The sequence below is a fragment of the Agelaius tricolor genome, unplaced genomic scaffold (genome assembly GCF_023055355.1).
Source record: "Agelaius tricolor isolate 1412-34295 unplaced genomic scaffold, bAgeTri1.0.p SCAF_12, whole genome shotgun sequence".
In the NCBI taxonomy this organism is placed as follows: Eukaryota; Metazoa; Chordata; class Aves; order Passeriformes; family Icteridae; genus Agelaius; species Agelaius tricolor.
The window spans coordinates 17,738,504-17,765,581 of record NW_027269272.1 but is presented as its reverse complement, the minus strand read 5'-3'; the positions used below and the strand labels follow the sequence as shown (position 1 = coordinate 17,765,581).

Here is a 27,078-nt window from a genome sequence, read left to right as displayed (position 1 = left end):
AAACGATCCACAGACAACTGATGTTGCTGAGGAAATTTATGGAGAATGAGGGCTGGAGACCTCTATTTGCCAGGAGAGAACGGGGAAGCTTCTGAGGATTAAAGCTCTCCACTGGGTCAGGAGGAATTTAGGGAGGCAAAGCGTCCCAGACTGCGGTCAAAGGACTGACTCCAAATTTCAAGCCTCATCTGAAAGCTGGCACCTCCCAAACTAACGGGAACCTGGGCATTGGGATAATTTGGCTGAGGAGGGGAGAGCACCCCCTGCTGAGGCAGCCACACAGATCTCATCCAAGCCCCAAACAGGCCCAGCCCTGTTCAACATGGGGTACAAGCCAAAATCACAGCCTTGAGAGGTATTTGGTGCAGTGAGAAGACACTGGGAAGACTCTAAAACTGAAAACACTTTGCAATCCCAGCTCTGTACACAAGACCTACTGTAAACACTAAATCTTCAAAGGAGGAAGGATCATCAAACACCAAAGTCCTAGGAATGGTAAAGGATCACATGTTGTAGAAACCAAAAGGGGCCCAGGATGGAAAAAGAGGTCCTCAAGAAGGCTAAAGGAAAATCAGCTGGAGGAAATCTGGACAAAGGGTCTTACAGGGAGCTGGCTTCACATGGTGCTTGCTCCCCAGAACAGTAACCAACTTTACACAAGTAGGAGACAGCAGGGGCTGCCCAGAATACTGGTGAGTACAACATCCAAACAAGGGACAGAACACACCTTCTCACCTCCAAAGAATCACCTGTGATGGGAGGAACCAAAGGGCATCACAAAAGAAGTGATGGAAACACCAGTGTCAGAAGAGAGCTGCCTTGCAGGAGATGGGATATGAGGCAGGGCTGCACCCCCTTCCATACCAGAGACCGAGCATGGGACATCTTTGAGGATGAGACATGTATGGTGGGTCTTGCACACACCCCTTGCTCAGAGATGGGCAGCACGTGGAGAGCTCTCACTCCTTCTCCATGGAGGTAGGGGAGGAGAAAGCTGGTCTTCTCTACACATTCTTCCCAAAAACGAGATGCGGAGGACAAAGCTTACAAAATGGATGTCCCTCCCCAAAATGGATGGTAGAACAAAACTGTCCCCAAATCCATTCCATGGAAAGGGCTGATGGAGGTGGCACAACCTCCACACCTTTTTGGAGAAGGGAGAAAGGGGCACTTTCCCAGGGCAGGCACAGTGGGAGATGCCCAGGCCCTTTTGGTGGGGAATGACAGTCCTGAGTAGGATACAACCTGGGGGTGCCAGCCTAGACACTCCAATGTGGGCTGCATGGGAGACACCACCTCAGGCAAGGTGTTGGCCAAACATCCTGAGTAGGGGGAGGACGTGACCCTCAGATGGGGATGATGGTCTCCTCCAAGGTGCCTCTGGCACCTGAAGCAGGGTATCACCAGCTCCCTCACTGAGGAGTTAGCATGGCACAGCCTCCCCAGAGCTGATGCGGGATCCGAGGATGTGCGGCTGTCCCCGGAGGCAGCACCCAGGAACAACGAACCCAGAGAATGTGCACAGGGGGGTATCACCTCCAGCCTCCCACAGGTGAGGTCCTGAGGTGCACGGACGGTGTGTCCCTCCAAAGAGAACCCAAGGGGGTCACTATCCCCATCCTCGCCAAGGAAAGGCAATGGGGATGGAGGATGGATCGGGGTCCCCCTCCCCGCGCCGGGCACAGAGGGGCACCTCCCCATCCCGGGGGTCCCGGCCCCGCCGTCCCGGGGGCGCTCCCGGGGCCGAGCGGGCAGCCAGCCCCGGCCCCGGCCCCGGCCCCGTGAGGGCGGAGCTCCCCAGCCACCCCCCACGGCCCCCCGGGGAGGCCCGCGGGGCCCGGGCTCCACGCGTGGCCCCAGGGGACCGGGCCCAGGCCCGCGCTCACCCAAAGTCGTCGTCCATGGACTTGAAGTAGAACTTGTAGTTGGGGCGGTTGAGGAGCCCCTTGAAGTCGCCGAGGGTGACGCGCTCGGCCGGGATCGGCAGCTTCACCAGGTACGGCGTCTCCTGCTCGTCCAGGTGGTAAATGATCTTCGTCTCGGCCGCCGCCATGGCGCCCCTGCCCGGCCGCCAGGCCCCCGCCTCTGCCTCCGCCGCCTCCTCCACCCCGGCCCGGACCCCCAGTCCCGGCCCGGCCCCCGCCCGCGCCCCGGCCCGGCTGCGGCCTCCGCACGCCCGGTCCCCCCGCGCCCCTTGTTCTCCGGGTCCCAGCGCCGCCCGGCTGCACGGCGCAGGCTCGGCCTCGGCCGGCCCCGCCCCGCCCGCCGTCCCGGCCCCGCCGGAACCGGAACCGGCGCCCCGTGGGGCCGCGGCGCGGGAGCCACCCCGGGACCCGCCGTGGGCCGGGACCGGGCTCAGCGGGCAGCCCGCGAGTTTGGGCCCAGATCCCGCCACGATGCTGGCCTGCACCCTGTCCCCAGCCGGATCCCGCATCCATAGGAGACCCCCCTTGGCTGGCACTGACCCTCTGATTTGGAACGGACCCCCCACACACCCATCCACCCCGCGACTGCTGTGCCCGTGTGGGTGCACGGCCCCTGGGACTGCCCAACCCCAGCCCCATCGCCCATGGGTGCTTTGGGATTTATACTTTACACCCACATCCTCCTGTCCACAGCCTGGTACTCCCCGTGCCCCCTCATTCCCAGTGCCAGCTGGGAATATACCTCTCCCAGGCTCCCCTCCCTCATGCAACGTTCACACCCCCTTTACACCCTCTGATGCTGCTTCACAGGGTCATTCCTGTGTCCCACAACCTCTGCTTCTGTCCACACCCCCGGCCTCCCCTTCTATCTCTGCAGCCCTAGTCCTTTATCACACACCTTGCAGCCTTCCCCATGTTACTCATCCAGCTATGTGCCACATGAGTATAGCTTGCAAAACGTGAGGCATGTTTTGTATATCCATCTCTACCCTATCCTCCCGTGTACAGACCCCTTTGAGCTCCCGGACTGTTTCAGATGGCCACCATGCATCCATCCCCAGCTCCTCTCCAGCTAAGGCTTCCCTCTGAGCCCCTTGTCACCATCCAACAACTAACCCCAGTGCTCAGACCTTTTCCTCACCAAGCAGACTCTTTCCTCTGCTTTTCATGAGAACCTTCTGTTCTATATACCATGGCTTCTTCAACTGGGCACCCTTTGGCTGTGTGGTTTCTTCCCATCCCGTCTCCCCAGACCCCAGCACATTCTTACCTACAGTCATCAGCACTGTGACCCGGAGTTGTGGCTGAGAGCAAAGCTGGGGTGGATGGAGTTTTGGGAACACCCACCAACAGGAAGGGCAAGAACTGCCTTGCACCATCCTGGATTAGAAGGAACAAATGCAGAGGAAGCACCACACCATGGGCCTGCACAGGGCATGAAACTAGATCAGCCCTCAGACTAGACTGCCCTGCCGTAGGAAAAGGAGCCAGAGAGATCCTACAGGGAACAGAGCCAAGTTCCTCAGGCAGGCAGGCAGGCTGAGCTAAATAAGCCCTCTAATGCATTAAAGAGTCCTGCAGGCATTGCTAGTAATTACCTGGGCAGCACTGCTAGACTGGGGGAAGAACCTGACATTAAATTGAAAAAAGAATAAAAATTCCAGGGAAGTCCTCGGGTAAGCAGAAGTTGTAGGAGGTCTGAGACTCTCCCATGTTTCCACATCAGCTCTTGGAAGATTGTAATTTCCTTATGCTCGGAGCTCTGTGGTAAAAGCTGGTGTACCTGGAATGAAGAATCCAGGTCAGGAATGGAAAAATTTAGTTTAAGTTGCTTCTTCCTGTGTCAACCCTGGCAGAACTAATCTTAAAATCCTTTGGCAACACCTCCCTGCCCCAAAAGCAGGGAAAGAATCCTGGTGCGTCCCTGGCAGGGCCACTGTCTCACCCACCTCCCAGCACAGCTGTGGATGCACCTTGGAGCCTGTATTGTACACAGCATACACTTTTGTTACCAAAAGGGCAATTTTCGGTAGTGCTGAGCTCCCAAGGGAGCACATGCAGCTCAGGGGAGGGGTGCCACACCCCCAGGGTGGTAGTAGATGAAATCTCACTGCCACAGCTGCCTTTTCTTTTAAAACAGGCCAAGTGACTGAATAGACTCAATGATAGATCAGTTTCACTGCTCACAGAGGCCTTGTGCTGTATGACTCACTGAATGGAAGTTAAGAACACAGTGCCAAAGAAATTAGCAGGAGGGGATTGTGCTGTGCACTCCAAGGTCCACAAGGAAGAGTTTCTGAACTGCCTGTTGGCTTATTTTTGCAATTATGGCAACTTAAAAATCGCGGCATTGATAATGTTGCTTCTCCTTACAGAGTACACAAGCTTCAGCCATTTTAGTGCATCTTGGAACAGCCCAAAGCAGAGGTGGATGTAGTTGAGTTCCATCACTTACACCTTTAAGCAAGACCAAATTATTATCTTCTTTTAAAAGGGTTACTATTGTTAACTGAAGTTGTAGGTTTGATACAGGAACACCAGGTTCCATCCATCCTTCCTTCCATCCATCCATCCCTCCCTCCCTGTCAGATGGGAAGGCAGACAAATTGATTATTATAGCCTTAGGAAAATAAAGTACTTAACTGCTTACATTGCTCAGAGATGGGCAGCCATGATTCCACATTCAAGATTGCTCTCAAAGGCATTTCCAGTCTTCCAAACAAAAAACCATCTTGACTGAAGCAACAACAAAGCATCAAGCCCACCCTACACTTCAGCAATAGAATAAATGCTCCTTTAAAAAGTACAACACGTATCAGTACATAAGGATGCTGCACCATGCCAGAACTCCACCTTGGAGAGTATCAAGTGTTCTAATTTGTTTTCTTTTTGCTGCTCTATTCTTGGCATCTGTAAAACTACCCCACCACACACACCACCAACGCCTGAAGGATGTGGGCATGGAGCAACATTCTCCCCTTGGATTTTAACTCCCAGGTAAAAAGCAGCTCATACCACAAAGTTGGAGCAAAGGAGGAAGGAATGTGGAAAAAACAAAAGTGGAATTGTTACTTGGCAGAAATAATCAAGAACTTCTCGCAAAACTGAGCCATTTACAGCACTACATGTTAAATTTATTCTTAAGCCAATCTTTACCCTGTAAAGGGAAAAAAAAATATTTGAGATGTCCAAGGAGATTTTAAAATTACTGAGTCTTGCAGCTGGTTTGTAAATGGTTTTTCTGTAGCTGCCTCTGCCAGTTCCCTGCCTCTGCCAGTTCTTATTTCCCAGCATCAGGAGGACACAATGCATGACGTATCAGCCAACATTCCTATCAATTCCCATAATGATAACAGATTTCTTTGAATTTAAGGTTCATCTTTGCAACATAATTCTGTACAAAACCAAACCTCACCCACTTCAGGATTCCAAGTTCAGAAGTTTTAATGAATTGTTCTCTAGTTGCAAACAGGGCTCATGTGTTACCATCAAACACTTTCACCAATTCAATGCTGTGATTCAATGTGCTGATTTCCTACCTGGATATTGTGTGCTTAAAATCTGAGGAAAAAGCAGTGATGAGTTATTTAACTTACACATGAAGCCCTGCTCAGGCATGTAAAGCTGGAGACATAAAATTTCAAGTCAAAAAAAGCAAACAAGCTGGTAACACCAGGATAGTTTTTATTTGCTCCCTGAATTAAATATTGGCAGATACAGAAAATTCAGATACCGACTATTTCCCCAACATTTACAAGACTGAGTTTGCAATGTCAGAAAACAAGGACATTTATGCACAATCCTGGCAACTGATAGTGTGAGTGCACAAGATGGCCCTGCCTGAACATCAGCTTTTTAGAGGCAGTATCCCTGGTCTCCAGCATCCAATGCTGTCCCCTCACTGACAATTGTGGCACCACGGAACAGCCAAGTAAATATCCTGAGTGGGCAGCTCCAGTGCATTTCCCCCTGCAAAGGATTTATTCCTGCTCCTCCTGAAGGGGCAGAGGCTAGGTCAGCACATCCAACAAATAAGCCACCTATGAACACAAGCTGATGGTTGCAGTACCCTTCTCACTCTGTTGAGAGCAGGGGAGAATGCAGCACAGTGACACTTCCAAGTAAGCTGCTCTTAACGGCCTTGCTGCTGCCACACATGGTCTGAGCCAGAGGCACACTCACTCCCTGCTGCCTGCCGAGCTGCTCTGCAGCTGCAGAGCCTCACAGTGGGTCTGCAGCACTTTCCCTGCTGTCTGAGAGAAGTTTCAAATAAATAAACGGCCATGAGGTAAGCAAGCTTATATAACTGAAATCATGTGGATATACAGACTGTGTGCTGCTGAAGGAAATACCACTCGCTCCTTTTCACACTGGAGCAGAACTTAGTAACTTGCATTCTCCTCAAAGCAACTGGTGCAGTCAATGCCCCCAGGGCAGAATACAAGTGTAGTTGGTGCAGCAGGAGGAGCCAGGCACCTCTGCTCCCTTTTCATAAAAAAAAAAAAAAAAAAGAAACAGACATTTCTCTAAACCATGTCTGCTAAGCTGGGGGCACAGAAGAACGATCACATGCAGGATATGGTGATCCGTACAGCCATCAACCAACCCCGTGGGGAAGCTGAGCACACACCACCCCCAGTTCTACAGCACAGGAAACACATGGTTTTACCAACTCCACTGTGCAATTTGTGTTAGATCCTAGCATGGCAGATGGCAAGAGATTTTCCCTTTTGGAAAGATCACAGAAGTGCCTTCTAGGCTGCAAAATGCCTTGGGCGTCCTCAGACAGCTGCATCTTCTTTAGGCACAAGAACTCCTGAATTCTAGTCCTGCACTCCAGATCCTAATCCACATGCTCTTACTCACCAACCTTGCCGGTGTCTCTTCAGCAGGAGTCCCCTTAGCTCCAGAAGCAACAATGACTCCAAATACCTCAGCTGTATGACCATCTTTCCACAACCCTGATGGTTAGATCTACAGGGGCATCGTATACATTTGCATCTACTCTCTCTCTTTGTATTAGTAACAAAGATAGCTTATAGTACATCATATCCAGGCTCCAGAGGGATTTTAGGTATCACCACCTCCTGCTTTTCCCTTATAGTTTTTTACTGGGTTGCAACATAAGGTGCAAATGAGGGAGGGAGGGAGGGAAGTGGCAAAGTTGGGAACACACAACTGAATTAATGATGGGATTGTCAGTCACTTGGATGTCAGGCCCCACATCTATACACCATGCACTGGCATTGATCTTGCCCTGCCCACTTGGCCCAGAAAGGCAGTGAGAGCCTCTTCTCATGCTGAGCCATCATGTCAGTCTTGGTCGCCGTCAGACGACTCCTCCTCTGCCTCCTCCAGCCACTGGATAAACTTCTGGAGCTGCAGAGAGAATGAAACGTAATTGGGTAACAACTGACACCTAGGAGATGCTGGAAATGCTCAACAAATACACTGTGTGAGTGAGCATCACTACCATGCACAAGAAAGTGTTTCCAGGAGAAACAGAAATGGAGACAGTTTGAGGGAGCGAGAGACAATTAGGTGAAAAACAACTGGGATGCCACAGACAAATGCAGACTGATTAAACTCCTAAAGGAGATTCCTCCAGTCACACAATCCCTCCAACACTCAGCAAAAAGACAAAAGCTTGAGAGGTTTTCAGAGCTTCAGGGCAAAGAGATGGCAGCTGCACCTTAGCTGACATGTTAGGAAAACTCTGCTGGGAAAAAAACTTGTCCCTCAGAAACTGCTATTAAAAAGGCAGCTTGTTTTACATTTTAACTGGGCTTGAACAAGCAGCTGAAAGCACTGCTGACCTACACTAATAGCTGACTTTGCAAAGGTCTTGAACAAAGTTGTTCTTTAGATGGCTTTTTTCCTTCTACTTCTCTTCCAGATCCAGGGAGGAGGACTGGAACAGGGCTCAGCCAAACTGCAGCACAAAGTTCTGCCTGATGGAGGAGGGAAGTTTATATGCTCCTTGCAACAGAAGCCAAATGAAACTACTCAGTACAGCAAATGCTTAGAATGTGAAGGGACTGCTGAGCCAGGAATGAAAGCTTCAAAGGAATTGCATGGGGCCAGCACACAGGGCATTGGCCTAAAGCCCATTTCAAATGGGTGTTGGCTTAGAGAAACCGTGCTGCTACTCCAGAAAGTGCTGGCCTTGTGCTAGAGACGGCCCACTAGAAACAATCCTCATACTACCTCCATTCCTTATCCAAACAGGATGATTATGGCAGAATGCACAGAAACTGTTCTGGAGAACAAATCTGTGTTGCTTAGTGTTCAGTGCACTGGTCTGTTTCTTGGCCTACCATGCGATGGCAGCTGCTCCACAGGAAGTGACAGTGACACCAAACTTTACTTGAAGTTTCTTTCAGCAGCTGTTGTCTGTCTCTCTCCCCCCAGCCCAGCTTCTCCCAGCACCTTTGGGACTCACCCGTTGGTTTTTACGAAGCTGCTTTCCTTTGTCAGACGTGTCCCGCAAAGAGAACCAATTGAGAATTACATCCTCTTCCAAAATTTCCAGCTGGTAAAATGTCATCAACACCTGCATCAATTAGAAAAGAGCAACAGGCTCTCTATAAACTCTTTTGGGACTAGCTCATGTCCAAGTACAAAGTTTGCACGTAATCTGTGTCTCTCAGCTCCGTCTTCACCAGAAGGCACTCAGTCTGCTTCATTTTCCTTCTACTGTTAAAAATAACCATGATTCTCCTACCAAGCCTTATGTTCCTGACAGATGCTGTGACACATAATGAGTCGAAGTTCAAGCCCCATCAGCTTCAGCTCTGAGGATGCTGGGTATGACTGAGAGCAGTGGGCAATGAGGGGTCACAAAGGACATCAGTTCAAGACACAAGATCTCTTTTTAAAGCCACCCGAACACCATCCCCAAAGCAGATCCAACAAGCAACTGATGCTGGCTCACATTAAACAGTGACACGTGCAGAGGAGCATGAACCTGTCCAGCTGTGCCCCTCCTCCTGCCAGCTCTCTCTCTGCAGTGCCTTATGGCAGGTGTCAAAGCAATTGGTCATTGCTCAGCTCAAGCCCCTGCCCTGTGAGCGAGGGGGAGAGGCCATCAGGCTTTCTCAGGGTGCCTTTGTGCTCAGGCAGAGCAGGCACTTCGCATCGGCCTCCTTGCAGCAGAGCGCTAACAAAGCTGGCTGCCAACTGCAAATATAAAGTGTCACTTCAATTCACAGCCTCTAGGGAAACCCAGGCCCCTAGAACAATGGACACATGCCAAACAATTGCTGTAATTCAAGGACATTTTGGCTCACCAAACTGAAGGCTTTTGGCTCCAGTCCTAAGTGCTTTGCCATCAGCCAGAAGCACTGGTAGAAGTTAGGATTACTCTTTCTTGAGGAATCAAGAGTTAAGCAGGCTCTAGGAGAGCTTTTCCAAAACAGAGAGGGGCTTCCTGAGTTGCTGCTAAAGAAGCCTTGTAATCCAAGTCAAATGTTCTCCATATGATAAGGCAGACAGAATGTAGGGACAAAATATTTGTGAAGGATAGTGAGGAGGAATATATGAAAATTCTCAGACGCAGGGAGACAGATAATAAGCCACATGACAGCTTTCCTTTACTCCCTATTTCATAACTAGCTCAGCCTGAATAAAATTCCACTTTTATTCCCAGCTTTTGTGTTTTGCACTCCAAAGTAGGATAAACCATTTAGCAGTGAGATCTCAGGGACCATGGAGAGATAAATGAAAGGAAGCTCTTCCTAGAGCGTGTCTCTGCCCTCGCCTCTTCCAGTGTCACACAACAAGGGCATCTATGTTGGAAGCTGCAAAATAATAGCTCCCCACAGGCTGCAGGCTGGTAATTAATACTCACCCTCAGCTGTGCTCCCTCAGAGGCACAGGCAGACACAGAACTATTTTTTTTTTAAGAATTTGTTTTAAATGGATTTTCTACATACCCTCTCCACCGCGACTCCAAAATTCTCTCCCTTAAAGCAGAGAGGTGATGATGTAAATAGGATGCATTCCACTGTGAATCTAGCAAAAATAGATTTGGGAGAGGATACTCACTTTAGCTATCGATGTGCAGAGACTGTCATGTTCCAAGAAGAATTCCTCAATGGCACATAAAGCATTCAAGTGATCTGATGCTCGTTTTATGTAGTTCTTAAACAATGGGGTCCAGTTCTTCAACAGCTGCAGGGAGAAAACACAGAAGAGCTCCTGAGCTGAGATGGATGGGTGCACTCAGCCCTGTGTCTCAGCTGTGTTACACCAAGAAAGTGACCCAGGGAAGCATTTTATGAAACTATTCAGCTAACTACTTCAGGTATTTGACCCTCTCTGTCCATGAAACAGATAATATTGAGTCTCATATGTGAGAAGAGAACCTGGTTTTACTAAGCTTTCAGAATATCTATTAGCTTTCTTATTTTTGCCTCTCTGGATGGAATACCAGATCATCACAATGAATGTGTTCAACAGAGTCTGGCATTCAAACAAAATCTCTTCACTGCAGACTGATAAGGAGAGATACCTACATGCTACTCACAGCCTCCCCCCACAGAGCAGCTGACATTTCAGTGGAATTTTCCTTCAAAGCAGAAGGACAAATAAGGAAACATAGAAAAAGATAATGCCAGGTTAATCACCAGCTGAATAGAAGTGAACAGTGAAAAACAACCACCCCTAAAACAGGAATGTGTCAGAGCAGCCCCTAAGTGCAAATCACACATTTGCTGTGTGCCCAGAGGCTTGTTTGGATCCTGAAGCCTGCTGCAGGGAATGAGTGGGAAGAATGAAGGAGAAGAAGTTGTTACACTATTAGCTGTTCTCTCTTCCAGGTCTTATTTTTCTTGAAACTTTAAGTTTAATGATTTTAGTGCTGCCTCTTCAAACAATATTTCTGAGTCCCCCACAGCTCTTTCCCTTGTACGTATCTGGGAAATATGCAGCAGGGAGCTCTGCAAAGCAGCACAGACTGACCTGAATCTGGGATAGGAGGTAATACTTAGATCTCCATCCATAAAATTTTTAAAAGGTATCAGAACTTGGATAAGATACAAAAATTCTTCATTGGCCACATCATGACCTGACCATCCTACAAAAGCATTGCAGGAAATTAAATCAGAGGTCCACATCTTTTTAAATGGAGTAATTCAACAGCAGGTGATCCTGAAACTAAAGCCCTGGCATGCCTGCACAGATACACAGGTCTGCTGTGCCTTCAGCAGTGTCTCCTTACAGAACACATCTGGTCTGTTTTGAAGGGAAACTGGCAATTCACAGAGGCTCGGGGTGTGATGAAGAAGCTTTGACTCGCCTAAATTTGGGGTTAATCAGCGTTTTACTGTCCAGGATAACTGTTAAAGGCAGCAGACCTGAGAGAGGGAGAGCTCCAGAACACACAGCAGAGCTACAACCCAGGCTATGGAGATAGTCCAGGCTGGTGTGGACTACCAAAGACAGCTCAGCTAGGAAACAGTGCTCATCTACTCTGTAGTGCTGCACTCCATCACCTCTTCAGACACATCTGCTATGCAACCCTGCTGGAATTTGCATGCCTCAAGCAGAAACAAAGAAGGGGATTAGTCCAAGCAAACTCATCTGTACAGGGGTACACTGACTGGTTTAAGGAAAAACAGTAACAGCACAGAATGATCCTGATCATTATGGTATGACAATAAAACAACTGAGGGTTCTGTGGCATATTTACAAGAGGTACTTTAGCAAAATGCTTAATGCTATACACTCTTCCCTCCTCTACAACCATCTTCCCATTCTTATTACTACTGGATAAGAAAGTTATCCTACTGTAAAGTTTATTCCAGGCTAAGAAACACTTTGTAATACCTTTCTATTAACACCTTTAAATCATAAGCAGGCACAAACCTAACCAGAAGCTATTGAGTTTCTGAAAGCAGGTTATTTATACAGAAAACACTCACAACCCCAGGACTCAATTCAGTGTGCCTGCTGCTGGAAAAGGGAAAGAAGAAAAAATATACCATGTCAAGTTGAGAACATGCACTGCCCTGTAACTGGTGCTAGTGGGGGTAGTTAGACCACAACAGCATCTGGGCTGATCACCATAAATGGCTTCAGTGACAGCAGAAATCCATTTGGTCTCCAAATAAGCAATCCCATGGTGTGTTCATATGCACTCCATTACAGAATCCCAGTTCTGGGAAAGGTCTATAGTTCTAGGAAAGGTCTATTTCTGCACCTTCTCTGCTTTACAACTTGCACAAGAGCTGAACGAGACGTCTGACACACATCAAACTGGATACCTCTATTTGTCAAGCCTCCATGTTTCATCTGAAAAAAATACCCACGGGCATATCCTTTACCAGACGCTTGTTTCCTCAAATTGCTGCAACACTTCAGAGCTTCATGCTCAGGGGCCAGCACTTCAGACCACATAGCGTGGTTTCAAGTCAAACCATACATCACAACTATGGCATTCCCACAATTTCCCCTCCTGAGCTGCCTGGGACTGCTCTACCATAGGTTTTATATAAGCAACCCATCTTATTTCAGCATCTCTTGGTCAGAGGTGAGCTACAAAGAGAGTGAGAAACATAAAACAGGTCTGTAAGGTTCGGTGGGCTCCTGATACCCATCACTCTCAGAATGCAGGTAGCCCCATCTCACACAAAATAACACTTTTCCATAACTACTCCATCATGAGCAGCTCTCAGCCCAAACCTGCTATTGCCTGAGGCAGTTTTAGCTGCAAACTTCAGCAACAACTACTTTCATTATGTACTAACCTATACCGAGCCTGTGCTTGGGATTTGCAGAGCGTAAATAAGAATTAGTAAATTAATGGAGTGCACTTTTTATAACCAGGGAATTGCAAGCTGCAGAGAAGCCACTGTTCCAGATGCTGTACAACTGCCTGAAAATTGATCTTTGCAGAGCACTGCTGGTAAATACACAAAGCTGCTGCCTCAGAAGAACAGTGATGTGTGTTTAATAAGCCTTTGAAGGGTGGGTCACTACATCTATTAGAGGTATATCTCATCTCAAATATTGGGTTATTATAACAGTGACAAACACCATGAGTGCAAGTGAACACACCTGTACCTCACCAGGACACTGTGCTCCTGCTGAATGCAGTGCAGAAAGCCAGCACAGCAATCCGGAACACAGCGAAAGATTCTCTAAGAAACTTCCAGGTTGTTCTTTACAAGGAACTGGCTGCCATGATGGTCAATTGGTTTGACACCTGGCTTTCTTTGATACATCTAAGGGGAATTTTTATTTCATAAATGAACACAATTCCCTGCCTAGACAAATGCCACCTGCCCATGACACATGGCCACTCTAAACATCACATTTTGATTATTACTAAAGCATTAGCTTTCCTTTGATGAAAAAGATATGGACAAAGTTACCCAGAGAAAGTCTTTACCTACTACCATTGTCTTTAGCTTCTAGGGGTTTGGGGCAATTGCACAAAACTTCATGCATTTATATGCTTCATCCCAGACTAGAACATCTTCTGACTGGATGCTGCAGTGAAATTCTCCTTTCCCACTCATGCTATAGTTAAGAGCCTAATCTGGGAGACCAAGAGATGCCATATCCCAGCTGGGATTAAAAAAAACCCCTATCCTATATAGCTACCAATTCCACACAAGCTGTTGTCTAGATGTACTGCTTTCCACTCAGAATCTAACACCTGCTCCAACATTTTCTTCAGTCCTCCTCCTTCAATTCTATTTTCTAGGACAGGATATGCTATTCAAGAAAACAGTCCGGAAAAATGAACAAAGCAAGCAGAATTTAAACAGAGTGAGCAGCAAAATCTCACTAAGCCATCTGAAGAATAGATCAGTTTACATGGATGTTTTCTGCAGAAGGCATCTCCACATGTCCAAGAGGTGAATTAAGTAGCATGCTTACACCTACACAAAGGAGAATTAGTTTTCCACCCTTTCCCATCAATTGAAAGAACATACTTCCTCAGAGAAAGGATTATGAGGAAGTCTAGTGTTCCTCTCAATCTCCTAAAAAAAAACCACCCCAGTAGTCCTAAAAAAATGAAGTAGTCTGTCCCAAACATGTGTCAGACCTATTCATTCTGAAAGAGCATTTTCAGAATCTGTACTTTGCAAAGTCAAATACATAAATGGACTGTAACAAGGAGACAAAGATACTACAATGACTTCAGCTTGGGTGAACAAAACCATTAAGAGAAGACTGCTTGCTTTTTAAAACAGATCCTACCCTATTTTGTCTGCCATAAGGCAGGAGATTAAAATTGGTACACCCAACTATAAAACCCATGTCCCTAGCAACAAAGCAGAACTTTATCTTTGCACAAAGACAACAATATCATGCCTTGGCATTTGGCTGGAAAAAAAAATTGGCACCAATTATGGTATGCAGTAAAATAAGACCTTGGAAAGGATCCCATTGGGAGAGGAGTGCTCCCCATTGCCCCAGGAACAGGACTTGAGATGGATTGGAACTGGGTTGCTGGAATTCAAGCCTGTAAAGACATCTCTAACAGACCTCCTCTTTTCTCTTTTACAAATTATGCACTTCTACTGTGTCACACAGGCAACAGAAACAACCACAGGTACTGAAGTAGAGCTCCCACACCTACAGTCTCAGCTGAGCTCTGTCAAACAGGAACAACAGTTTCAGTTCATTTTTATTTCTATAGAAGACAAAGAGGCTCATGAACTCAAGGAGTTCAAGTGGCTCCAGGCTTAAACAAAAGGGATTTCTCAGGCAGGAACTACCTAGGGCACACAGAAAGACTGTTACACACTAGGAGACAAGCCCAAAGAAGAGTAAAATGGAGCAGGACTCACAGGAAGTAACGCTGAGAAATAGTTCTGGGAGTCCAGGTTTGCATCCAGCTGCTGCAGTGGGAACTCCAGGATCACTTTACTGAGCACCTGCATCATCTCCTTCAGGCTAATGTTATATGCATACCTAAAATGAAAAAGGCAACATTTCACACTGTCTGATCTCTGCAGACTGTGGCTATTCACAGAGATAGAGTAGAAAATCTGATTTTCATATTCTTATTTGTTTATTTGGTTTTCCAAATATTCAGATAATAAAATCACTTTGTATTGCATCAGACTCTGCATAAGGCCATAAGTCCTGAAAATCTGTTATCACAATTGGAAAAAGCTGCTGCAGGGACAGCACCCTCACAGAGTGCTGTAGGAATGCTCTTGCACAAAAGAAAGCACACAGGTTTGGATTTGAGAAACACTAGATAAAAGGCACTCTGATTATGTGTTGTAGACTTGCTGCTGTAAAAATCCCGTGCACAAGTCACACCACAGCACAGCCCCAGCTGCAGGCAGCTGGCTGAATGCTGCAATGCCCAGAGCAACAGACCCTGCATGAACTTCCAGACAGTCGTGCCAAGAACTGGCCTTTTCTCTTCAGTCCACAGTTATTCAGCAGCAATTCAATCTCCTGTTACAGAGAGGGGGCAGGAAAAGCCTAACCACCAAAGATGCTAGAGGTGCAGCTGGTGCTCTCCATCAACTCCTGCTGTCATTCAGTCATGATGTCTAAGCTGCATTTCTCATGCTCCATACTGATAAAATGTCTAACAATGGGAATTCATGTGGTTTCTCCTCTTCTTTTGACATGCCTGCTGTCAATCCCAACTGTTCAGCATAAGGGACAATATCCCTAAGGACACCCCAAGGATCCCTAAGGACATCCCCAACTCACTTGAGGGAGTTGATTTCCAGGACCAGGTTGTCACAGGAAATGTTTTCTTCTTCACCCCTTTGTAACGTACCCAGAACCTCATTCTGGAAAACTAATGAAAGAAAGGACAGGCAGTTAGACACGAGGGAAAAGCACAGATTCTCCAAACTGCTCATTACTGAAGGAATGATGCCCTTCACAAAAAAGGCATTCTGACACAGATGTTTATTTGTTCTCTGTACACTGACACAAACCCACAGCAACTATACTTATACTTGTGGGATATAATTCAAACAAAGGAAACCACCTACTACATGTCACTGATCTATCTACAGAAACCAGTACAAAGCTATTTACCTCTGCAGCCTTTTAGAGTAGAGTTTCTATTATACTTTCACAATCCAGCTCTTCCTACTCAGACAAACCTCATCTTCCCATAACTGAAAGTATTAATTCAAATCTAAAATTTATTGGTTTAATTTCCTTTGAGGCGATATTCCAACATGAGAGAGTTTTTGGGTTTTTCCAATTTGGCCTGAACCTCTTTCAAATCCAGGTAAGCTTAACACAACAAAACAGAAAACCAAAACATCTCTGCCTAAAGAGGAAACTCCTACAAGGACATTTATTTCTCCAGAATGATGACAGTACTAAGCTGTCCATACAGAGAAACTCTAGTGGACCTTCCCATAGTCTCTAAAATTAGGCAATGACACTGCCATTTAAAGAGACAACTCAGGGATGTTCTTTCATGAAGGTCCAGTGATGAGGAAGATGGAGACTCTTTGCTAGTTTCAAATCCTTGACTGCCTTGGGTTAACCCAGCAGTGATACAGGGAATATTAAAGAACTCTGTAGAAAATGCAGGAAGTGAGATCAGGAAACAACTTATCACAGAGGTGCATAAATTTTCCAATACATCCAGAGAATGCAGCACGAACCTCACACACTGCAGTATCTACAGAATCACTGTACTTCTTCAGAGCCCATCTCACCTTTGATGTCATCCAGCTGAGGGGAAGCTGCCCGACTGTCTGGCTCCTCAGAGCCCATGCTCAGGTCACTGTCAGATTCACTCTCTTCCTCTGACTGCATAGCTGGGCCTGAGGAAGGACAAGATGCAGCATTCAGCACTCAAAAGCTGCAACTATCATATGCCACGAGGAACCAGGTGTCCCAGGGACTTCCCAACCAAGTCAGCAACTATCTGTCCTTGCAAGGAAGCTTCTATTTACAGGTCCAGATGATTAGATTTGCTGCAGAGGGAACACTACAGCTGGCATGAGGATAATGGGATTTTTTGGGAGTCTGTAGGCAGACAACAAAGGACACGGACAGAAGCAACTGCATTTTGTGCAAACTGCTGAGTCACAATGGAGCAATGTCAGCAGACACTGCCACTGGCAGGAAGAAAGCCAGCAGCACCTGGAATAGCCAAAGCATATTCCCATCAGAGGGAGGGGCTGGTGTCCCATAGTGCAGCATTCCCAGCACAGACAGCTCTGTGTGTTAGTGCACAGCAAATATCTAAAAAACACTTTCCACAGAGCACAGGTAGAGAGAATCTGGTCCATGACCTGCTTTTAACTCTCTCCTTCCCTGCACACATAGCTGGTATCTGGAGCCAGTCTGCTTCACAAAGCCCAGGTCTTCCTCTAGACACAATCACCAGCATCCCACTTGGCTGTTTTCCCCACCACACACCTGTCTGCTCAGCCCCAGGTGAGCACACTAAACTTTTCCTCACCCCATAGGCTTTGCCTCTGCTCTTCTTCATCCTCCTCATTCTTGTCATCTGCTTTCCAGAGATAGCCTCTGCCCTCTGAGCCTACATCCTTTTTATTGTAACCTGAAAAAGAATCAGCAATCAGAGTGTGGATGTAGCAGATCTGCTTACAGGCAAACCTGAAATAGACTGTATAACCTGCATGTTACTGCCCCTACAGAACCTTCATCAAGAGGGAGCTGGGATTCCTGCAGATGCACATGGATTTCAGCCTTCATTTCCTCACATGCCTTGACAAGTGACTTACTCCTTCTTACAGCAGCAACATTTGGCAGACCATGTTTAGATCCCTTGACAAACCCACACTGTAGCAACAGTACTTCACAAGGACAAAGCCCTTGGACTCAGCTGAGTATCCTTGCTTGCCCTGATGAAAACCCATAGGTTCCAGGTTGAATGCAGCTCTAAGCTCCACCCTGGCACTGCAGTGTCTGGAATGGTGCTGGTAAAGACCCCAAAAGATCATGGAGGACAAAACCCTCTGCATAGTTTTAGTGCATGGAGACAGAGACACTCATACCTTTCAGTTTCACTTTGCTCTCCTTGTTCACACCAGAATCATCACTGAACTGGTCATCGTCCTCTTCCTCCTCATCTGGGGGGTGCAGAGAGATCACTGTGCCCTCAGAGAGAGTGATGCCAGGACCTACTACTACCTGAAAATATGTGAAACACATCTTAATGACAAACACTGTGACTGCTCCCTTGTACCTCCACCAGCAGCTGCAGACAAGCTGTCACTAATATGTGTAACTGAAGACACCAGCACTGCCACTTTCCATATTATACTGCCCCAGCCAAGCAGAGGGAAGAAAAGGGTGGGAGCAGTAGCACGGTCTCCACCTCTGCAAAAAGGCTTGGGGCAGCCCTGTGTTCTGGAATAGTACAGTATAAGATAAGTAACCTGCCAGGAGAGGCAGAAAGCAGAACAGACATAAACCAGCTCACCTGAGAAGAGAGGACACAGCGGGGCTTTAGCTTTACTTTCTCCTTCACTTCAGCCTCATCACAGATAACAGAATGGTGGATCTCCACGTTATCTGCTATGTGCACTCGGTCCCACAGAACAGCTCCATCCAAAGTCACTTTATCACCTGTTACACACCACCAAGTACAAATATGTTGAGGAAGGCTGTCTGGTGTTCTCTGACACTGCTGAGTCTTACTGGCTTACTTAAGCCTTACATCTTACTGACTCACAGTCCCCTTGATGCATGATGGATGCTAGATGACAGGGGAAGAAACAGCTCATGAAAATGGGGACAGATGTCTCTCATTTGCAGGATGGTGGTGCTTGATAACTCTAGATCAGTAAAGGTCATGCATTCTCTGCTGCTGAAACAACTAATTTTCATGAAGTACTTTCCACCTTCATTATGGTACTCTGAAAACTTTCATCTATCTTCTCTGCTGGAAAATCAAGCTTTTCTCTTTTCTCCCCATTAGCAATCAATCACTACCCACCTATCATCCTCTCTCAGTGCAAAATTTAAAAACTGAACTCCAGCAAATGTGTGCCCTGGCCTGGCACAGCTGGCACATCCCCCACTCCTGCACTCACCTATCCTACAGTGGATTCCAGTAAATGTGTGCCCTGGCCTGGCATGGCTGGCACATCCCCCATTCCTGCACTCACCTATCCTACAGTGAATTCCAGTAAATGTGTGCCCTGGCCTGGCATGGCTGGCACATTCCCCATTCCTGCACTCACCTATCCTACAGTTCTGCCCAATAACACTGTTGGTGATGGAGCAGTTGCTGCCAATGACCGTTCCCTGCCCGATGAGCACGTTCTCCTCCAGCACGCTGCCGTGGCCGAGGCTCACATCCACCCCTCGGTAAATGTTGTGTTTAGAGTGGGTGTAACTCTGGTTCTTGTCATCAGTGAAGTTCATCTCTGGAGTGAGAGGATAAACCCAGCGCCGGATGATGTCAGAGCACACAGCTTCGTACATCAGCAGGTTGCATATATGAGCACCATACTCTTCTGTTGTTACATGCATATGAATCTGGTTCCCCAGGACCTGGCAGACAGGCAGAGGCACATCAGAGGGTTCTCTAAGGCAAAGTAACAGGATCTCCCTTGTAACAACCCTCTCCTTACCTCCTCATTCACCAACAGGCCACGCACAAAGTCATCCCGTGTCTGGTAGTCGAAGTTGTCTGTGAACAGTTCAGCCACCTGCCAGGAATAAAGAACATGGAAATACTATAGTTAGAGCCAAGTTATAAAATATAGGAAAGTGATGGTCTTGCCTTGAATAAAGCTCTGATTCCTTCTGCTAGGAATATTGACCCTCCCATCTCCTCCCCCTACTACTCCTCCAGAATCCATGAACAGATTCTGATTTTCAAAAGGGGCAAGACACTGCTTTAGCATTTCCAAGCAATTTTCCCACCTTACTTTGTAGCTTCACCCCCAAAGGAAGGCTGCAGACAAATTTTATCAGATCTGTTAGCAAGCCTTAGCTGGAATAACCCTGAATGTTACCCTAACGTGGTACCAGCTTAAAAGTACTGACACTTCTCCACAGCACAGCCACCACCTCTGCTCCACAGATGTTATTACACCCAAAGTGAAATAACTTATTTCCTGAAATAGTTTCATTCTGTGCCAAACCAGCCAGTCTCTGGATGCATCCACCATGTAGCTCTGCCTGGGCTTGAGCAGTGGATGCCAGAAACAGACTGAGCCCCCATGTGCTCCACACAGCAGCACCACATGGTCACCCAGGCCGTCAGCTCAGCCAGTTCTGTTTCCCAAACCTGGTACTCAGGCCACACACACCCTGCACACCAGCAGTACCAAGGGAGCAGTGCAGACTGAATTTTGGACCCTTGGAAGGGCAGAGCTCACCTGTGGAGAGCAGATGCTGATATGACAATCCAGCAAGTCATGGCGCACCTCGACATTCTCAATAGAGTTCTGGAACAGACTCTGAAAGAAGAAAAGATTCAGGTGACCTGAGTGCCTCATGGCCCCAAAAGCCTTCTATAAGGCAGGGGCACTACTAAACTTCACACCAGTTTAAAATTATTAAACTAGCTGAAGCTCTGAGGATCAGAGAAATCTACAATCTACACTAGACCCAATCTCAGCAGGCACAGACTGGTCATACAAAGAGCTGAGAGTCAGCCAGCAGAGACTGCCCCTGCCCCTACACAGTGCAGGTCTCCCAGAAACAGCTTGTACTTCCAACAATCACTTTTGATGAGGTTCCTTACCTCTGGGAGCTACAACTGTACAAAAAAGCACTGATAAATCCAAATACAATTTTTACAGCTGGGGGTCAGTTTTGTATTGTTGCATTTTGTTTCTTTTGGTTTTTCCTTTTTTGTTTCCTATGGTGGTCTGTACTTCCATTTGAAGACATGAAATAACCTCCTGATTACTGATTTGGAGGTGAAAATATTATACAATCACAGCCTTAGTTATGAGTTGAAGAAAGAAACTGGTTCATCTATCTCATGGAGAAAGTGCCTTCACAGACATTTACAGAGCATTTACTACATTATTATGTGAACAAACAGGTAAAAGGACTTGTAACTCCACCCCATGTCAGGTTCAACAACACTTCAAAAAGGAAAGGGCTGTTAAACACTGGAATGGACTGCCCAGGGAGGTGCTGGTGTCCCACCCTTGGAGGTGTTCAAGAAACTGGACGTGCCATGATCTAGTTGATAAGGTGGTGATCAAAGGTTGGACTCTGATCTCAGAGCTCTTTTCCAACCTAAATCATTTGGTAAAAATGGTCTATGTATGGTAGTGGTATATGCATCCCGAATTGGGAGCCCCTGCGATATCACAAATCATCTCCCTCCCTTGTTTTACATCATGGAAAGGAAATAAAGGACAAAACCTCAACTCTGAGAAATCATCTGCCTCATGCTCAAACTGGAATGAGGCACAAACATGCCTGTCCCAGCATGATTTCACCAAGCCTCAAATAAAGATCAAGGGGGAAGAAGGCCATTTACCCCAAGTTACTTCCTATCATCTGCTCCTCCAAGAGGAGCAGCTAGGACAGCTCGCCAGCCCTCACTCAGGGAGGATCTCCCTGGGTGGGCTGCTTCACTACCACAGCCCTTTTCCACCTGCCAGGCTCCAGACGCACCATAGGAAAGCGGAATCGTTTCAGCCCCTGCGTTCTCTGGTAGTGAAGGACACGGTTTGTGGCACTGTCCATAGCAATAACAATGTCATCCTCCTTGCACCTGGCATGGTGGCCAGGCGAGGACTCCTTGAATATCATCGTCATCACGGACACATTCTTTTCCATCTTACGACGCAACCTGAAAAAGGAGGGCAGAACTATGAGAACACTCCTCAGAGAGCTACAGACTGCAGCACACCAGGCAAGATTCACTCTTCCAGCACCTACTTGTGCTCTTCCAGGGCTTTGGATATATTGAAGTTGGACACCACGTCACCAGTGACCAGGATGAAGTCAGAACGAACGAGGGACTTGGCATCCACGTCGCGCAGCACGTCCCCAAGGGAGCGGTACAGGTCTGAGGTGACAAAGCGCACCTTGTTGGGAGACGTGTGCCGGCACCACTTGGATTTTCTGGAAGAAGGAAAAAAAACCATCAGGAAGGCATAAAGAGGCTGTTCCCACAGACACACTAGGACACAGCGTCCCAGTGTGTGCCACACCTATAAGGGAGTGCTGTGACAGTGAGCCTGCTATTGCCAGGCTCAGGTACACTCAGAAGGGGAACTGAGGAGCAGTCCCACAACACTCAACCCTTCTAACACTGCACAACCACCCTCCTACACAGCAGGGATGGTCCTTTCTGAGATATGCTGGGAGTTCACTTGCTGAAAGGGCGTCTCTTACAGTTTTCATATGAATCAGTGAGACCTCTGAGGCTTGTTGGAGGGCAGACAAATACGTTCCATGATAAAACTGAAAAGAAGACGAGATTCTTACTGCAAATGGTCTTTTATCTCAGCTGACTTCCAACAGCAGAAAACAAAGGTTTCTTCCACTCCTGTTGCTGTTAGGAACTCCAAGGTATAATCAATCATGGCCACATTTGCCATAGGTAAAAGAGCCTGAAAAAAAACCAAAACACCATAGAGATAGTTGAACAAATACTCAGTACCCCAACGTCAGCAACAGCCCCTTCCAGCTTGGGGATATAATGTCGTCAATAGTACCAGAAACATAACACAAGTAACTGCCCCACCAGGTTTTATAAAAATCTTTTGGAGTTGATCTAAACAGTAAGAGCTAATTTGTGATCTTCTAGGGGCAGATCCTCAGTTCAGAAAGGAAGGCATAAAAAAGTAAAGTTATCACTGAAAATTGTTCAAGAAGACTCAGATAAATGACAGAGACTGGAAAAGTGCTGATTCCCTGACTCAGGCTTTAACTGCTTCAAGAAAAACCTGTCAGACATGAATGATGAAGCCATAGTAATATGAGTGTCCAGAATTAAACAAGGGGTATAAAACCCCAACCTAAAGTGAAGTGAGTACTCTCTTGAGATTCAAGTCACACTTAGTCACTGAGTCACACCTGAGTGATGGCATACCATTCCTTAATTCATTTTTGGTGCTGTTTCATTTCAGGCCCGAGCGCGCGTGTATAATTACAAGCACCACCAACACTTAATCAGCAAACGAGGTGAGGTAATTATTTAGACCTAAAGTCTCCAAAAACCTTTTATGTTCTTTTAACACACAGCCTTTTGAGATGGATAGTTAAAGTACTACCCCCATCCATTTTTCTGGCCATATTCTTTTACGCATTACAGCTGGCAAGGGCCAAGATTTCGTTTCTTTCCTTTATCAGAAACAAGCCTGTCCGAACCCGCTGCCAGTCCTGCGCCAGCCGCAGACGAGGAGCCGATAGCGCAGCTCCCCACGCCATATGGAAAAGCGGAGAGCCCAACACGGCAGCGATCGATCCTCGCCGCCTCTCCAGCGGGGGACACGAACTCCCGCGGCCGAGAACTGCCGGAGCGCAGGAGGGCGGGAGAAGCCTCGCCCCCTCCCGACCCAGCCCAGCCTCTCGCCAGACCCCTGCGCGCCCCGGCCTCCCGGGGACAGTGCACGCCGGACAGGCGGCCCCGGAGGCACCGGCGCGGCGCAGGCAGCAGCACCCAGAGGGGATTTCTCACCCGCGGCCGGTCCTTGGAGATCGGGAAAAAGCGGCGGTTGAAGCTGTCGGCGACCAGCACGGCCTGGAGCGGCGGCGGCGGCTCCTCCTGCGGGTCGGGGCCGCGGGCGGACCCCCCGCCCGCCCCGCGCCGCGCGGTACCGCGGGCCGCCATCGCCGCACGCGGCCGCCGCTGCTTCCGCTTCCGCTCGCGACGGGAGCGGCAACGGGCGCCCGGCGGGGACACAACAGCGCGGGGCGGCGCGTCCCGGCGGGAGCGGGGCGGGAACGGGGCGGGAGCGGGGCGAGAGCTGCTCGCTGCCTCCCCATCATCTCCTTCCTCCCGGCATCACCTCCGTGGCGAAGATTCGGCGTGGCACGGCCTGAGGAGCGGGGAGAGGCGTGTCATCGCCATCCCCCGAGTAGGGAGCGCAGGTAGAGCAGCGCAGCTCCCCGCCATGGCCGGACACGGTCGGGACCCGGCCTGGGGGAGGCCTGAATGTCCCCACAGACACCCCCAGGTGGCCTCGGGGTGTGTGTAGTACTTTGATGTGACCCTGGTGGTGTCTGGTTTTGGGAACAGTGAAGTTTTCTGATACACTTCCTAGCGGCGACGTGTTTGTGCTGCGTTCCCAAATGCCCAGACGCTCCTCTTGTAAAGGACACCCTTGATGTGAGGCAGCCCGTCAGCGCAAGTTACACCTGCCATCAAAGCTGTCCCCAAAACCCACAGCCCCTGAGGGACCCCCCCCCCCACCGGAGCCCGCTCAGAGACCGTTCCACAGTGGGTGGGATGAAAAGAAACGTGGTTTCTGAGGGTGAGGGTGGCATTTTTCTTCCCCTCAGCTCGGTGAAGCAGCTGGGATGCTGCAGTGCTGGTGTCTGGCTGTCCCCCTGCTCGGACACAGGGATCCAAATCCCCTCCAGCCATTCCTGCCTCAGGCCAGGCTCCATCTAGCACAGCTCTGATTGTGCTTCAGTACTATCCTGGTCCTCAGAAGGGGATGGGCCATGTACAGCCCTCAGCACAGAAAACCTGCCCTCAGCTGGGCCTTCTGCTGCCTTTCCCTGCCGCCGCTCCCAGGGCTGCAGGAGTTGCCTGGCACAGTTCACGCAGCACCGTCACCTGCTCATTTGTCACCGAGGAAAAGCTGTGTGGTAACCCCGCATTCAAAACCAGGAAAACAGGCTGAAAGACCTCCCTAGGGAGCTCCTAACTGGATGGCAGCAGAAGGGCTATGGAGAGCCCTGAGCCTGGCAGCAGGACAGCCCTTTCCAGTGCTGGCTGCTGCAGGACCTGGTGCTCGCTGCCTTGCCCCGTTGTCACATTTCTGCCCCTCTCCACATGGGACAGGCAGTCACAGCCCCTGCTCTGTCACCTTACCAGCCTCTCTTGCTGCCCCCACAAATTGACCCACTGTCACACCCTGCTCTGGTCCTTGCTGCTGTCATCTGCTACTGGGTGACAAGCCAAAGACTCAAAGAGTCTCAAATTCAATTGTGGTCTGAAGGTGGGGCATTTGCAGCCCCACCTCTGTGGCAGGGCCTCTCCCAAGGGCGGAAGGTGGCACGTGCTTATCAGCCCAAGGCACACGGTATGGCCAGAAGGAAGGAAATTAAGGGAGGCACCACTTAACCACAGACCTAGAGCAATAACTGCTCTCAAAACTGCCCCAATATCATGGGCAGTGCTGTACAGCCCCCGTGGCACTGCTGAGAGGTCTTCAGTAAAGGGAAGAAAGCTGTAACAGGCAACATGCGGTATTCCTCCCCACCAACTGAATTGCAGGCTCAGGACTGATGTAGAAAACAAAGTCTCCTCTGTCTCCTCAAGGACTCTGCAGCATTGGGTATTTCCTGAAATTTCCCTGAGCAGTTAAAATGTTCAGGCATCACTTAGGTGGTGCCATCTGTGCCCGGTGACTTGTGACTGAGCCCTTGCTGTGCCGCAACTTGCGGTGGAGTCTCTTGACCTTAGCTAGTGGTCTGGAAAAAAGCAGCAAGGATGAACACAGCAAGAAAATAGAAATGAGCTGCCCATGGGAAGTAAATAATCCTCATCCTTTTCAAAAATAGGTATCTCCATACCCTTGGGAATTCTGTTGTCCTGGCAGAGGAACTAACCCCAGAACAAAAGCTCCCAGATGGTTTCAGTCCAGGGGTTACAGCCTGAGGAGTGATCCAAGAGGTGGATTTGTCATTGCCTGAGGGCAGGACAGCATCTTAATTCCTGCCTGTGTGGCACTAAGTGCATAAACAGCACCAGAAATCAGGTCTGATCCAGCCTGCACAGCCACTGCGTGTGTTGGGACCGGGCACAGAGAGGTTGACAGGGGAATCAGCAGATTATCTGGCTAATTACATCCTGTTCTCTCCAAATGAGGCGACTTTCCAAGACGTTGCCCTGGTAAATTGGCAAGAACAGGGGAAGACAAATCAAGGTAATTGCTAATGAACTAAACTCAAAATCAGCTTGATAAATATTCCTCAGGCTTTGCAGACACATTTTCCTTTGGTCTCACCCGTAGCTTGCAGGCCAGCAGCACCAAGGCCAAACATTTTCTGAAAGCAATGTAATAGGGGAGCTTTTAAAACTGAATTTACCTCATGAAAATTGAAATGAGATGGAACTGGGTTTGACTGGAGGTCTGTCAATCCCAGTATCCCACAGTGGCTGGGCAGGGTGGTGGGAAGACACAGAGACTATGGGACTTTTCCTTGCTGCCTCATCCTTGGATATCCCAGTACAGAGCACACACCCTGGACAGGGCAGCATACACAAACTCTGGGAATGATGAGCCTGGTGGGGATGCTCTGCTTTCTGGGACATCTTTCTGGTCTCTGTTCCTGTATTTTATACCCTTTTCCCTTTTCATTTATTCTCTCTGAGCATTTGGTTCTTTCTTGACTTTTCCCTCTGCAGACACAATGGCCCATGAAGCATCTCCAAGCCTTGGCAGGTAGCTCTGGGTCTGGTTCTATCTTAGACAGCTTTGGGGCCCCACAGGGGCTGAGTAGAATCAGGGGGTCCCCAGAGTGGTGAGACTTGCAATGAGGAGGATCACAGGAAATCTGCATGGAAGAACCATGTACCTAACACGAGGCTCATTTCCCCTCACATGTCCTGCCTGGTGGCCAGCAGCTCTGATGCCCTTAGAGCATCCTTCTGTGCCTTCAGCAGAGCTGTGAGGCTTCTGTCATTTCAGCTCCAGGTCAGAGATGCAATTAGTGCCTAAACTCATCTCTTCTTGGCCCACTGCATGCTGGCAGGGAGCCTGGTTGGGTTGGGGCTATTCCCACACACTGGCAGAGGTGACAGGGGCAGGCCATGAACCCTGGCACACAGAACCCTGGGCACGCAGGGCAGTGTCCTGGACTTACCCAGGACAGCTGACGCTCACTTGGCAGGTCTAAAGAGGGGTCTGCCTGCCCCAAGCACCCTTGGAGGAGCTCCTGCCCCTGGGACAAGGGGTAGGCAATGACCAGGACAAGGACATTGTCCAGTCCTCTTGTATATCTGAATGACTCTGTGCCTGACACAAGATTTACCTGAGCACTGAACCAAATTCTGCAGGGAAAAATAAAACTGCAG

At 48.6% G+C, this 27,078-nt stretch overlaps 2 protein-coding genes across 7 annotated transcripts in view; both read right to left on the bottom strand.

Moving 5' to 3' along the window:
* DVL3 (dishevelled segment polarity protein 3) overlaps window positions 1-2,362 on the bottom strand; it is a 33,990-nt gene extending 31,628 nt beyond the window's left edge. For 4 of the 6 annotated variants that reach the window (XM_071437901.1, XM_071437904.1, XM_071437906.1 and 1 more), the window contains exon 1: window positions 1,887-2,362. In XM_071437901.1, coding sequence (XP_071294002.1) covers window positions 1,887-2,053 — 167 coding nt within the window. In that variant the 5' untranslated portion in view covers window positions 2,054-2,362. The remainder of the gene's footprint in view (window positions 1-1,886) is intronic. The other 2 variants (XM_071437902.1, XM_071437903.1) reach the window with 2 other exon arrangements.
* A 3,230-nt stretch (window positions 2,363-5,592) lies between these two features.
* EIF2B5 (eukaryotic translation initiation factor 2B subunit epsilon) lies at window positions 5,593-23,712 on the bottom strand. Its single transcript, XM_071437900.1, has 16 exons — window positions 23,509-23,712; window positions 22,314-22,438; window positions 21,762-21,947; window positions 21,495-21,672; window positions 20,237-20,317; window positions 19,484-19,561; window positions 19,091-19,403; window positions 18,328-18,473; window positions 17,900-18,035; window positions 17,341-17,442; window positions 16,589-16,696; window positions 15,615-15,705; window positions 14,729-14,852; window positions 9,972-10,097; window positions 8,368-8,478; window positions 5,593-7,304 (listed from the first exon to the last, which is right to left on the bottom strand). Exons 1-16 carry the CDS (start codon window positions 23,659-23,661, stop codon window positions 7,239-7,241), a joined length of 2,124 nt encoding a protein of 707 aa, XP_071294001.1. The 5' UTR covers window positions 23,662-23,712; the 3' UTR covers window positions 5,593-7,238.
* Between the last annotated feature and the right edge of the window lie 3,366 nt (window positions 23,713-27,078).

What these genes read in the sequence shown, in the direction of transcription:
- EIF2B5 (XM_071437900.1), bottom strand. Translation starts at nt 23,661, where the DNA reads ATGGCGGCCCGCGGTACCGCGCGGCGCGGGGCGGGCGGGGGGTCCGCC. An exon ending in GCTGTGTCCTCTCTTCTCAG is followed by an intron (nt 18,036 to 18,327) that starts GTGAGCTGGTTT and finishes ACATATTTTCAG; the next exon opens with GTAGTAGTAGGTCCTGGCAT. An exon ending in GAGCAAAGTGAAACTGAAAG is followed by an intron (nt 17,443 to 17,899) that starts GTATGAGTGTCT and finishes ATTCTTTTTCAG; the next exon opens with GTTACAATAAAAAGGATGTA.